We start from the raw sequence: 14,808 nt of genomic DNA, 5'->3' as shown, positions 1-14,808 counted from the left end.
ACTTTTTATAACAAAAACCTTATTGATGAGGTGCGGTGATAGATAATGCAATTTTACACATTTTTTATTTATGTTCTAGCATATTACAAAATAGGATAATTAAAGTTTAGCATATTCTAGTAAAGTAAAATAAATACTACAAAGTAAGCGGTTATATCAATCCTTATTTCAGCAACTACACTTGAAAAAGGGAGAATGTGATCAACACAATAAGATAACTAATTCTGCAATTATATACACCGTATTTATCGGCGTATAACACGCACTTTTTCTCCCTGAAAATAGGGGGAAAATGATGGGTGCGTGTTATACGCCGATATACCATATTTACTTACCTGTTTTAAAGCGTGGGCCGGTGTTCAGCGCGCACCGCGGTACTGGAACTTCAATTTCAGTTTCCGGTTTCCGGCGGGACTGAAAGGAAGTGTGCACACTTCCTTTCAGTCCCGCCGGAAACCGGAACCTGAAATTTAAGTTTCCAGTACCGCGGTGCGCGCTTTGAAGCCGGTCCACGCTTCAAGACAGGTAAGTAATTATGGGACAAGGGGAGGGGGGGACACTATGGGACAAGGGGAGAGGGGGGACACACTATGGGACAAGGGGAGTGGGGGACACTATGGGACAAGGGGAGGGGGGGACACTATGGGAGGGGGTGGAGAATACTATGGGAGTGGGGGAGAATACTATGGAAAGGGGGGGGAACACTATGGGGGGGGAGAATACTATGGGAGGGGGGGAGAATACTATGGGAGGGGGGGGGAAATACTATGGAAAGGGGGGAACACTATTGGATGAGGGGGGGAACACTATGGGAGGGGGTGGAGAATACTATGGAAAGGGGGGAAACACTATGGGATGAGGGGGGAACACTATGGGAGGGGGTGGAGAATACTATGGGAGGGGGTGGAGAATACTATGGAAAGGAGGGGGAACACTATGGGATGAGGGGGGGAATACTATGGGAGGGGGGGAAATTTCCTGGAATTTCCTTCTTAAAATGAGGTGCGTGTTATACACCGGTGCGTGTTATACGCCGATAAATACGGTAATTATGTATAAACAATGATGGCAATCAATACTATAACTATGGTATGTTTCTCTGAAGCTAGAATCTGCATTTTACATTTTTCATTTTATTTTTTAACCTTACACCACCTGAAAATACTTAATTTATTGTGTAACACAAAAATATGTGAATCTGAAAATTGACTTTGTGTTTGTTTTGTTTTGTTTGTGTTTTTGTTTACTTCTTCTAGGTAAACAAATCTAAATCGGATGGCTTTACTGAAAACACTTTTCAAAAACCTTTCACATTAAGAGACAAAATCCACTTTGTTTGTATGTTCAAAACCACCATATTAAATAAAATATAGCTAAATAAAAAAACAGAAAGAAAAAATAAAGTGTTAAGCTGAGAATCCTTCGTCACAAATCATCTCCACAGCACCAATAAACATTCTTTAGGTAACTAGCCAAACATTTGTAAATCATTAAACAAAACCAGCTTGCATATTTCTACCACACAAAGGAATTCAAAGCTGAACTGCCTTGCGGACAGCTAGGCATACGCAACTAAATAAAGGGAACATACGTAGAATATATTATTATATTTACGTCACTAAGGAACTTAAAATGCCACAATCACCATGGTAACATCTAACTCCCTGTGATTAAGAGTCTAATTCAATTTCAAAGTTTTAAAGAAAAATGCAAGAAAGTATAAAAATAATTTAATTCTGTTTTGTTCATGCAAATGTATAGTAAAAGGTGGGTACCAATTGCTCTTACTATGTCAGAATCCTTATTTCCAGCCGTATTCAAGATCAGTTTGACTCAGATATACTCATCAATTTACATATATATATACATAATTACCGGACGTAGATAGTAAGGGTGTTGCTCGAGCACTATTTTAGATTTGTTCCTACATAGCAGATTACACTCCTTCATAAATTACAAAGAAACCACAGGCAACCATAATTCCAGATGTGCATCAAAATGTAAAACATGGCTAGATTTATGTGTGATATATGTAAATGTTATTTTTCAGTTGCATCACCACGGAAACACTGCATTCCCTAAATACTAGATGGCTTAAAGAGGCAGTGGCTGTAAAGTAAAATAATGATCATGTGTTTTCCGAGATATCACGCAATGTTTTTCATACGGAGGGATGTGTCTTGAAATAATAAAAGAATAAAAGATTCCAAAATTATATTTTGTGAACTTATACTTTAAGTGTGCGATGTATGCACAAGTTTAGCCATACCAGCCAACAGGGAAAGATATGAAACCAGAATGGGAGCGGGCCTGTTAGTGACACAATTCATAACACTGATGTCATGCACATTGTCAGGGTTAATTACTAAAGTGAGAATTCAAAGTGAATTCCAATTTAAGGCTAAAGAAGCCAAATTGAAGGTATAGTGGAGTGTGAGAATTTTTCCAGTTCGGCTATTTTAACCTTAAACTTAAAGGGACACTCCAGGCACCCAGACCACTTCTGCTCATTGGAGTGGTCTGGGTGCCAACTCCCACTACCCTTAACCCTGCAAGTGTAATTATTGCAGTTTTTCATAAACTGCAATATTTACATTGCAGGGTTAACTCCACCTCTAGTGGCTGTCTATTAGACAGCCACTAGAGGTCACTTCCTGGGTTCTAGCACAGGTTTCCTGTGCTAGAGCGTCGCTGGACGTCCTCACGCTGTGTGAGGACCTCCAGCGTCGCTCAAAACCCCATAGGAAAGCATTGAAATGATTTTTCAATGCTTTCCTATGGGGAGACGTAATGCGCATGCGCGGAATTTCCGCGCATCCGCATTAGGTCTCCTCGGCCGGTGAGCGAGATTAGTCTCGCCCACCGGCCGACGTAATCACTAGGAGGAGCGTCGCGGAGGCGGATACAGCGGCGAGGGACATCGCCGCTGTCCCAGGTAAGTCACTGAAGGGGTTTTGACCCCTTCAGTAACCGGGGATTGGGGGGTGGGAGGGAGAGGGACCCTCCAGTGCCAGAAAAACAAATCGTTTTTCTGGCACTGGAGTTTCCCTTTAAAGTTTACTTTGAATTCACTTTAAAAACGAATGTTAGTGAACACCCTGTGTGCCGTTAGGCATGTGCCCCTGGTGAACATGTGTGCCAGGTTGACAGGCTGCCAGACAAAAAGGAAAGCCAGATCTTTTCGTGCAAAAGCTGGAGTTCCGTTGTATGTGTAGTCTATTAGCAACAGTTCGTATGTCACCGCACAACTCCTGCAAGTTCAGAAAGAGGACTTGTGGAGCGTGATTGGCATTGTGTGCTCACATTGCACCAGGAGATGGCTGAATAAATAAATGCAATAGGTCAGAAAAACCCACAAAAGAAAAATATACGTCAAAAAATTCTGCGTCGATAATTAAAAGATGCAATTTTCAAAAAAAGGGAGGGGGTAGGTGGAAGTTTGCTTAGAAATATGTCTTTGTTTAATACATGAATGCACAGCAGGATCAAAGCAAAGTGTAAACATTGGCTAATCATTTACAAACTCTTCCCTTTGACCCAAGAAAGAACCTTTAAAAGCAAAACAGATGGCCTACATATAGATCTTAACAAAAGCAGTAGAAGGAGGCAGGCACAGGAAGAGGAATGCCCTGCTCTTTGTGTACAGGTTTTGCATTTTGCTGAAAGTTTCCAATGTAAAAATCAAAAGAAAATGTGCATAGTGCAGCTGTGACATTTACAACTTACATTTATTACAATAACTATGATGTTTTAGAAAACCTTACTTCCAATGGAAATAAGCATTTTAATAGTTAACTAAAATGAGCATATTCTTTCATTTGTAACCCTTCTTTATTTTTATTTATTTTATATATATATATATATATATATATATATATATATATATATATATATATATATTTTTTAACTGTCGCGCAAATGCAAAATGTACCATGACAGCTAAACATTGCCCTTATAGCGTCATGTGCATTAGAATACAGCACAGTTCTGCTACACACACTTCTCTGCAGTAAACACTTTATTAGTACAGTGGAACCTTGGAACTCTTACGGTCCTGTTCTCTAACAATTCGGTAGTCGAACTAAAAGTTTGCGTGAGGGGGGCGGGGCCTGGCCGCCGAGCTGGAAGGACATGGAGCACATCAGCTCCTCCACGAACCCCTGCAAAACCGGCTAAATATGCCTAATTCCCCCTGGAAACCACACCAAACAGATGCAGACTAGCAGGGTGACCCTAGCGACATCTGCGTGTGCAAAGTCAGCTCCTGCCCGACTGCCGACGACACTGTATGGGTTTGGGCCTGCTGTGAGGCTCTGGCGGGAGAAACGGCCGATCTCCCGTGCTTAGTCCGGCAGGGCCTCCCTCGGGCTCATCACAGGCCCCGTTCCCCCCCCTGTGGGCCGGTGGGGGTTATCCCGGCCCCCCCACCGGGGAGACAGAGCACACTCCAGGGAGCTGGACAACGGCGAGGCCAGTCTGGGCCCGCATGGCACAAGTTAAGATGGCCGCCGCATAAACTGCACGACGGAGCAGAGTGACCGCAGTACCTGAGAGGAGGCTGGATCCCCGCCAGGAGGTCAGTGTGCATAACAGCAGTAGCGGTAACTACCAACATCGAACTGACACTGGGGGAAGCAGCTGGAGAGTGATCATGCCCCACACGAGCGAACCGCAGCAGCCCCCTCACGTGACCCTCACTTATGAGATAGGAGACTTCTGCCTCCGGTCACTGTTCGCATGAAAGCAGCAGCATAAGCGGTCAGCGGAGACAGACACCGGAGACCTACCAAGCATACAAAGTGAGGACCCTCAAAGTGAGAGAAATGGCACCCGCGACGAACCCCTGTACACTTATTCTCTCGGAGCTTTGCGAGGAAGCAGTCTCACACCTACTGACAGCTTAGGTCACTAAGAAAACGACGGCGGGGATCTGACTCCCACTCGAAGCAGACACTGTACCAAATTGCAGGTACACCATAAGAGACCCATCATCCTGCCACTTGTCTGGACTGCACCTAATATGGCTGTTCCCAAGCTTGAGTCTATCTACAGTTGTTACACTTCAGAGAGCTGTAACAGAATCTAGCCTGTTGCTAGCAAATGCATGCGTATTGCTTACTTACAAGGCTTTGTTTTCTTTTTTCCTTTCTTTTCTTTCATGATATATCTTATGTGTCAGCATTGTTTAGTAATTTAAAGCATAGTAACTAATTGTATCCTACTGCTAATTGATGCATGCTTAATGCTTACTCATAATGCGTTACTTTACTCATATAAAATACGCTGAGTAACAGAATTGTTCACTAATAGCACTAAAGCGATGTAACTAACGTTTAGATATCAAAAGCATAGCCACCGCAATGATATAACTTGAATTAACTACCTACACAAGCGACTGTCTTTACTTGTTAATTTTACGTTGAGCGTGGGATAAGTTGGAGGACTGCTTTTGGGGCACCTCTTACCTGCCTGTGATATATATGTGCACAACAAAAATAAAGAATAAAAAAAAAAAAAAAAAAGTTTGCGTGAAAAACGTCTCAGTACCCGAACAAATCATGCCACAAACATGTTTAATTAGACACACTTCAAACACATTTAAATGCCAGAAGAACAGTTACCTATACCCATTCAAACAATAATTTCTCTTCTCCTTTCCACTTACGCCATCAACTCCCCTAATTACAGGTAAAGTGAAGCTACATTTTTATTTAATTTACTGTAAATTGTGTTTATTTTTTATTTTTATATGATTTTATGCATGTAAGGTATTATTAAACTGTAAAAATTGTGTTAAAATGCTGTAATTTAGGGGGTCTAGAACGGATTAATATACATTTACAATTCCTATGGGACATGTTGATTTGGTTCTCAAACAAATCGGAACTCGAACAGCCTTCTGGAATGGATTAAGTTCGAGTTCCGAGGTTCCACTGTATTAAACAAAAAGGTGTGTGGTCTTCTTTAAGCCTTTGATGGCATTACAATGCCGTATAAGAATTATAAATGGCCACATATCTCTTAATATTGCCACTGGCAACAAAGAGGGCCTTAGTTTAGGGGTGGCACGGCTAATAGAGTGTGATTGTATTATTGTTATTATTAACAGTAGCGTACTAAGGGTAGGCTGGGGGGCGGTCCGCACTGGGTGCCACAAGGTAGGAGGGTGCTACCAGGGCTGACCAGGCTTGGGGTTGTGTGAGCTTGGTGGCTGCACAGGGCACCATGGCAGCAGGGGCGCCGGGCAGCCGGCACTGTTTACACAAGCAGGGGCCGACCGGGAATACAGCAGGAGTACTGCACTGCGGGTTGGGGGCGGAGCAGAGGGCAGTAAAGGGAGAGGTTTTTACATGCTGTAACTACCTGAGATCTATATGTATGTATGATATGATCATTTGATTTTTACCACTTTTCCTATTTTCACATTTCTATTCACTATATAGCAGGTATTGGGAAGTCCTGCTGGTTCACTGCTGCCTTTTACACCTTTTGGTTTTTTAGTGAGCGCCTAAACTCTCTCTTTTTTTTACTAGTAAGGGAGTATGGTTTCTGGAGAGAATTACAGTACCCAATGCACAAAATTACTATTCATTTATATGTTACTTTGTAAATTAAAGCAAAGTACTAAATACAATATTGTGATATATGCAGATTTCTGTACAACACATTTTGCTCTAGACATCCAGACTTTTGGCATTCTAGATTGTGAGAACACTGCAGCACTGAAACTGTTAACATCTCCAATGAACAAATACATTGATGTGAGAGGAAAGATGGGCATGTCTACATTTATTTACCTGTGAGCCTGCTTCATTCAGCAGGATGTTAAAAATGCTTAGACTACATCAGCAGATTCCCAGCCCACAGCAAAACAAACATGTTTGCTTTAGATCAAAGACTATGGTGCAGTTCAGAACAAACTATATACCTAAACTGTGTGAGAGTAGGTGGATAGAAGTAATGAAAGAGTTATGCAATGATAAGATAATGCAACTTATCAGATCAGACAATGCAACAGATCAGAACTGGTCAACAATTTGCCCTTCATTTACTGGGCTAGAAGTTAGTAATTTTGATCATAGAAAATATTGATAAAGCACAATAATAGGAAATACTTTGTAAAACATTTCCTGTAAACCTGTGAGATTTAACTTCAATAATGGTTCATTTTGGAAGGGTCGGACCAAAATACAAAATTAGTCTCTGGGTCCATGTTTTCATTTAAGTCATCATTCTAATTGGTCTTTATGGATTCCATGCTATAGTCATGGGTAGGATGACAACTAATTTCTGAAGAACCCTAGCATGTTTAAAATAATACGTCAACATTAAAGGATCACTATAGGGTCAGGAACACAAACATGTATTCCTGACCCTATAGTGTTAACACCACCATCTAGCCTCCCTGGGCCCCTGATGTCTCCATAAATATAGTAAAAACCTTACTGTATTCAAGCCTGAAGCTGTAACGCAGCTCAGAAAACAAGCAGTCTGCTGACATCATTAGAAGTGGTAGTCTGATCCAATCACAGTGCTTCCCCGTAGGCTTGGCTGAGACTGCCACAGAGGCGGATCAGGGGCAGAGCCAGCATGATTCAAACCCAGCCCTGGTCAATCTGCATCTCAAAGAGATGAATTGAATCAATGAATCTCTATGAGAAAAGTTCAGTGGCTGCATGCAGAGGGAGGAGATACTGAATGTTTGGATGCATTTTAGGCAGCCATGACCCAGGAAGGATCTCTAACAGCTTCTGAGGAGTGGCCAGATAGGCTGTAATGTAAACACTGCATTTTCTCTGAAAAGACAGTGTTTACAGCAAAAAGCCTGAAGGGAATGATTCTACTCACCAGAACAAATTCAATAAGATGTAGTTGTTCTAGTGATTATAGTGTCCCTTTAAAAACAAATATTTTAATAGTGAGGTGGTGCTTTTTAGTTTAGGCTTAGCCACCCTGTATTAATAACAATAAATATAAATGTATCCTGACATTATTTTCCAGTGCCAAGATTTCCTCATCAAGACTAATGACTAGAAAATAATTAGGGACGTATGCTTCATAGGTGAAAATCATCATGCTCTGCCAATCAAATGCTTCTCATAGAGATGCACTGAATCCAATACTTCTCCATGTAGAGAACTGACCTCTACTTTGAATGAATGTTCAAAGTGAGTGAGGTAGGTAACTCCTCTTGCAGTCTAGCTGACAGCTGGGAGGGTGCAACTAAAGACTTTTGCAATAGTGCTTATTTCTCTTGAAATTGGCACTTCTATAAAAACTTCTAGAAAATTAGACGAGAGACCTGCAGTAAACCTCTAAAGCTAGGGACTGGAGAGTTCCCTTAAATGAACACTAATCTCCCAGAAGATATCATCTCAATTAAATGTTTTTTAAGGGTTCAGTATGACAGCTGCTAGAGGCACTTCCACTACACTGACTGAGTAAAAGTCAATGCTTTCCTATGGGGAATTTTGAATGTGCACAAGGCACTCACTGTGCATGTGTATTAGATTCCCAATGGTCCTTTGAGAGGAGCATTGGATAAGACTATGATGGAGGAGGCGATATTGCAGGAGGCGGGATGAACAGTGCTGCGAAAAGATTAATACATCTTTATTTTATTTTTTATGGCACAGGGGAGGAGTGACCTGAGAAAAGAGGGGATAGAGACACTGCAGAGTTAGAAATCGAGATTTGTATTTCTTACACTATACTGTTCCTTTAAGACATTCTTTGGGACTACCCGTTTCAAAAATATACACTCACACATTTGCCCACGGGCGGACCATACATTTACTAAGAAATTCCCTGGCAGGACCTGCTTAAATGAAACTATAGTGCTTGGAATATAAAGTTTTATCCCTAACACTATAGTACCCTGTAGTGCCTCCCCCTCTTTTGCGCCCCCTGTGGAGTTGAAGGGTTAAAAATCATTTTTTCACTTGCCTGATTCCAGCGGCACAGGGTCAGGCTCCCCCTCCTCTACGCCTACATTGGGGACCTAATGCTTAATCACAGCAAGCATTGCAATCACAATAGGACTTTCCCATAGGAATGCATTGAATCAATGCTTTCCTATGGGTTTTTAGTGGACGCTGGATGTCCCCATGCAAAGCGTAAGGATGTCCAGCTCCATTTAGCAAAGTAATAGAGGTCCAGGCACTCCATGGTTCAAGACAGGTACTTTATTAGGAACCACAACAGCAACGTTTCAACCCCAAAGGTCTGTGGCTCAGATTTATGGGAGTAAGTGCAGTTCCACACACACTACTTCAGCTCCATTTAGCAGACCATAAGTCTGCTAAGGACCCAGAAGCACCTCTCATGACTGTGGAGTTAATCTCTGCAAGGTAATTATAGCAGTTTATCAGTTTAAGGGGACTGGGACTCTGCACTCAATGTAGTCGTCTGGATGCCTATAGTGTCCCTTTAACCTGTGCTTTAACTTAGAGTTCTATCATGTCTTAAAATATATAAATAAAACCTTTATGAATGGAGAAAAAAAATATTCTATTTTCCAGAAAAGAATTATGTTCTGGTCTTAATGTTTTTCTGAGATAGTTCAGGAAGCCATTAAGGGGCAAAGTGCTACAAGTTACTGATGCAATTTTGTTATCAAAGATGCAAAGTAAAGCTGATTGCTCTGAAATCAAAGCACTTTATCTTTCAACCAAGATGCTTGCAAATGTCATATTTGCCAGATCTCCTAAAATGCTGTAGAGATAATTCTGATCTCTTCACATTAATCACAGTATGATTACAAATGTGAAACACTACTCTTTCCACAATCCTGACAGTATGCTATATGTGAACGGAAAAAAACAAATGGTCTGAAAATTAATCTGGACATTCTAAAAATGTAAGGCTTGTATTTTTTTTTTATTTTTTTTTTTGTAATATGTAAATATTTAGTCTAGCTAAGCCACTAATAAAATGAAAATATTTATATAAGCATCTACATAACTTAGTGCTCCACAACGATTTATGCCATTTCAAAATGTATGTAGCAGGATTATGAAAACCAGTTTAGATATCAAAAAGTTCCTCACTTACCATGTATTCATTCAGGAAGGGATGAATAGCAGGAATCTGAGTGCAATATTAGCCACAAATAGACAGGTCTATCAGTGAACTATATACTTACTCCCCATACAAAGTCAAATCAATTGAACATGTTGGGAATCTTTAGGATTTTCAGTAAAAACTGGAGGTGAACTGACAGGTTGGAATAAGTTAGATGACCGCTGTACCCCTATTAATCACAGTGGGTTCTGCTATGCACCTGGAGAGGATCCCACCCTATGTAGGGGCTTGTTGTAAACATAAAATTAAAGCAGTGTCAGAATTACCTTGTTAACCCCTTAAGGACCAAACTTCTGGAATAAAAGGGAATCATGACATGTCACACATGTCATGTGTCCTTAAAGGAACACTATAGTCACCTAAATCACTTTAGCTAAATAAAGCAGTTTTAGTGTATAGATCATTCCCCTGCAATTTCACTGCTCAATTCACTGTCATTTAGGAGTTAAATCACTTTGTTTATTTTTATGCAGCCCTAGCCACACCTCCCCTGGTTATGATTGACAGAGCCTGCATGAAAAAAAAAAAAAATGGTTTCACTTTCAAACAGATGTAATTTACCTTAAATAATTGTATCTCAATCTCTAAATTGAATTTTAAATCACATACAGGAGGCAACCCCCCCCCCCCCCCCCCCCTGGTCAGTGCAATGGAAGCACCTCAATTGGCTGACAGTAGTATAAGTGGACTTAACCCTGCAATGTAAACACTGCAGTTTAAAAAAAAAAAAAATGCAATGCTTTACATTGCAGCATTAAAAAGGACAGGGACACTGCACCCAGATTACTTCATTCAGATTAAATGGTCTGGGTAAGTTTAGTGTCCCTTAAAGTACAACTTTAGCACTCATGAAAGCCTTTACTAAAACTTTTGTCATGAGTAAGGTTGACTGTGATATAGGTATAGTTGTGCCCTAATGAAATGATAAGTTTCGGACTGGAGATTTTTCAAAACTAATCGTTTTTTGATATAGCATAGAAAGGAGACCTTTTCTTTTTGCAAAACTAAGCAGTAAAAGGCACATTGTTAGTGTCTTCACCTTAACATTCACACTGCACAGAAGGCAGACCATTAAAGGGTTCACGCAGCCAAAATAAAATAAAAATCAATGTTAAGCAAATATAATACCAATGAAAACTTGTAAGCATTTCGTTTTTTTTGTTTTTTTTACCTTTTTCTTCATTGATTGTGAAGATTCCAACTCCAGATCCATCCCTTATGGAATATCTGATTTCTCCATCCCGTCCTGTGTCCTCATCGTGAGCTGAAACAGTCAGTACTGGTGTCCCAATTGGGGCATCTTCTCTTACTACACCTTTGTGTACAAAATTTGAAAACCTAGGTGCATGCAAGTTCTCATTTACGTCAATAACTTCAATTTCGATGTAACAAGTAGATGACAAAGAAGTTGGCTTTCCTCTATCTTTAGCCCTTGCCGTCAAGTTGTAAATTTGTTTTTCTTCAAAATCCAACTCCTGTACTACACGTATTGCTCCACTCAATTTATCTACTTCAAATTTTCCATCTCCATTTTCTATAAGACTGTATCGAATTTGGCTTGCAACACCAACATCAGGATCATAGGCATCTAACCATGCAACAACAGTTCCCACTGGAAGGTCTTCTCTAGCTTTAACATGGTAGTTTGATGGAATAAATATTGGCGGGTTATCATTCACATCTTCTACTATTACTTTTAAAAGGACAGTGGAAAATAACTGAGGTTCATTTTCTGCTTGGTCCCTAGCCTCTATCTTGAGCAAATGTACTGGATGTTTTTCTCGATCCAATGGTGTTATAACTCTGACTTCTCCAGTTTTACTGTCTACGGCAAAACTATCACTATCAGTAACCATGGAATATCTCACTTCCCCATTCGTACCCAGGTCTTTGTCTATTGCTTCAATTTTAATATAGACCTGATTTACTTCTCCGTTCTCCCTTACTTCAACAAAGTAACTGTCCTGCAAGAACTCTGGTGAGTTGTCATTTACGTCAAGAATGCCAACATCTATAAGACGCCATGCCGACTTCTGTGGTAGTCCAAGGTCGTACACAGTAATATTTAAAGTGTACTGGTCTTTAAGTTCTCTGTCAAGTGGAGATAAAATGTTTAGCCAGCCATTTTCCATGTCTATGCTGAAACAGCTATCATTGTTTCCTTCTGAAAGAGCATATACCAATTTCCCACTGAAACCTGTGTCAAGGTCGTTGGCCTCCATATGAATCACATTACTTCCCACAGGTAGATTTTCCTTAATGACAATTCTACTGGGAAGTGTACTTTTAAACTGAGGTGAATGCAGGTTTGCCAAGTGTGTGTCAAAATCAACTTCCTCTGGTGCGCCACGGTTAAATAACTTATTTGCTTGTAGAAGTTTCTCAGCTAGCATTTTGGCAACTCCAGTTTCTTCACAGTCTAAATGCACAACCTTTCGACTAGCTGTCACAGTAATATTGATGTAAATTGATTTGGCAGTGTTTTCCCCATCTGTAGCTGTAATCCTCAAACTGTGAAAAGAGACTTTACTCCCAGGGCCATCTAACAGAGACTGTTTCAAAGAAAGTACTCCTGAATTTGAATTCACTGTAAATAAATCAAGCTCATTTCCAGATTCTATTCGGTATTTTACCAACTGAAGTTCATCTGCATCAATAGCAGAAACAGTAGTTATTTGTTCTCCAACTCCAAGATCTTTAGGGACTGTCCCTTCACAATTTATCTTCTCAAACAAAGGTGTATTGTCATTTAAATTATTCAAAGTGATTGTAGCAGGAATTTCAACTTCTCTGCGATACGGCAAACCCCAGTCGGATGCTCTGACTTTCACTGTATAGATCCTTGGCATCAATTCATAATCAAGCTTTTCATTTGTACTAATTATGCCAGAAAATGAATCAATCACAAAGGGCACAGGATTCAGATTAGAAATGCTATAGGTTATATATCCATTCTCCCCTTCATCGTGATCAATGGCACTAACCCGTAGGACACTGGTGCCAATTGGTACGTTCTCATCTACCACACCTTTGTATGTGTTTTGTGTAAATTCCGGGGCGTTGCTGTTCGTACCAAGTACTTTGATCATTACTTTTGTAAAAGCCTTTCTGTCACTTGTCTGAATATCCAAATCAATATGTGATGCTTGTTTAGCTTTGATGGGTAATAGTGTACTAATCAAGCCTGTAATGGGATTTAAGCTAAATCTTGTTTTGTCTACACCATTTCTAAAAACATATCTTAAGTGAGGGTAGCTCGGTAATGCTTTGACCATAGCAACTGGTGTATTAGGGGGTGCAAACTCACTTATTTCAGCCCTGTAGACTTCTTTCTCAAATTTAACTGGACCTTGTTTAAACCTTGAGGATATCAAGTTAATGACCTTGGTAGAGGAAAACTGTGGAGGGGATCCTTTATCTTTTGCTTGGAGAGTCAAGTTGAATCCATATGGATACTTCTCCCAATCAACCTCTCCATAAGCCACAATTTTGTAATTTTTACTTCCTGGAGCAGATCTAACAGTCTTAAAAAGCTGTAAAGGGTCACCGGCAACTATGCTGAGGGAGGCTATTTCCCCATTTGGCCCTTCGTCATGGTCATCTACAGTTACAATTGCATATGTTAAATCTTTATCAAGTTCAGAAGGAGTCAGCGTAATGGCAGAAATCACAGGTGAATATTCATTTGCTTGTTCCACGTGAACAGTAAGCCTTGCCATACTACTAATACCACTAGTCCCATACAATTTCATTCCACGGTCAACTGCCAGAATCTCCATCTCATACTTATTGGTCTCAGAATAGTCAAGTTTTCCAGTCAATATTATAGCACCACTAGTTGGATGAATAGCAAACATGTCTGTTCTCTCTTTAAAGCTGTAGTAGAACTCTCCATTCGTTCCTATATCTGCATCTGTTGCACTTACTTTGGCAACACTGGTCCTTATTGCTTTATTTTCAGGCAAAGAAACACTGTATGAAGTGGGAGAAAACAGAGGCCTCAAGTCATTCGTGTCTAGTACTTGAACACTAACTTTTGTGCGTGCTTCAGCATTTGAGTTCTTCTCAACAGCCTTTACAATGAGGAGGTAGTGATCTTTGACCTCTCTGTTGAGAATTGCTGAGTTACCACCCTTGGTTCGTATCCTCAGGAAGCAAAAATCACCAAGAACATACTCTTCAGCTTTGAAAATGTTTTCATAGTCACCAGAGATAATTTTGTACTTTATGTCCCATGAGGGACTTTGAATATAAACACCCATCTTTGTTGGGTGACCAACGTAGGTCTTTGCAGCTGAATTTTCGTACACAGTAGCATTGTATTGGTGCTGAGTAAACTGCATGGACATAGAATACTGTAGACTTTCTTCACACTTCACAAAATGCTGCAGAAGCAGCAATAAGAGCAGCGTGGTCAAGTATGTTCCCATGGTGAGCAAAGAGCACGTAATCACCTGAAACAGAAACAAAGAAAACACAGTGGTTTAATAATCATAATAATAATAATACACACGAAAATAACCAAATAACTAGCACTAAAAAACATGGGTGCAACTGTTACTCATTTTAGCATGTGTGTTCTATTGTGGACTTTTTGAACCTCAAACTTTGAACCAAACTAAACCTTGATTGAAATTGAATCTATAAAAAAAAAAAAAAAAAAAAAAAAAGAATTAACTTGTTAATGTCAGTTAGTGTTTTTAATAAACATTTGTTTAAAAAGAA

At 40.1% G+C, this 14,808-nt stretch overlaps 1 protein-coding gene across 4 annotated transcripts in view; it reads right to left on the bottom strand.

The window, feature by feature from the left end:
- FAT1 (FAT atypical cadherin 1) overlaps positions 1-14,808 on the bottom strand; it is a 173,990-nt gene that overhangs the window by 143,278 nt on the left and 15,904 nt on the right. For all 4 annotated transcript variants that reach the window (XM_063458085.1, XM_063458086.1, XM_063458088.1 and 1 more), the window contains exon 2: positions 11,255-14,537. In XM_063458085.1, the coding sequence (XP_063314155.1) occupies positions 11,255-14,513 (3,259 nt within the window). In that variant the 5' untranslated portion in view covers positions 14,514-14,537. The remainder of the gene's footprint in view (positions 1-11,254; positions 14,538-14,808) is intronic.

This window comes from Pelobates fuscus, chromosome 6 (genome assembly GCF_036172605.1).
Source record: "Pelobates fuscus isolate aPelFus1 chromosome 6, aPelFus1.pri, whole genome shotgun sequence".
In the NCBI taxonomy this organism is placed as follows: domain Eukaryota; kingdom Metazoa; phylum Chordata; class Amphibia; order Anura; family Pelobatidae; genus Pelobates; species Pelobates fuscus.
This window is presented reverse-complemented; position numbering and strand designations above follow the sequence as displayed.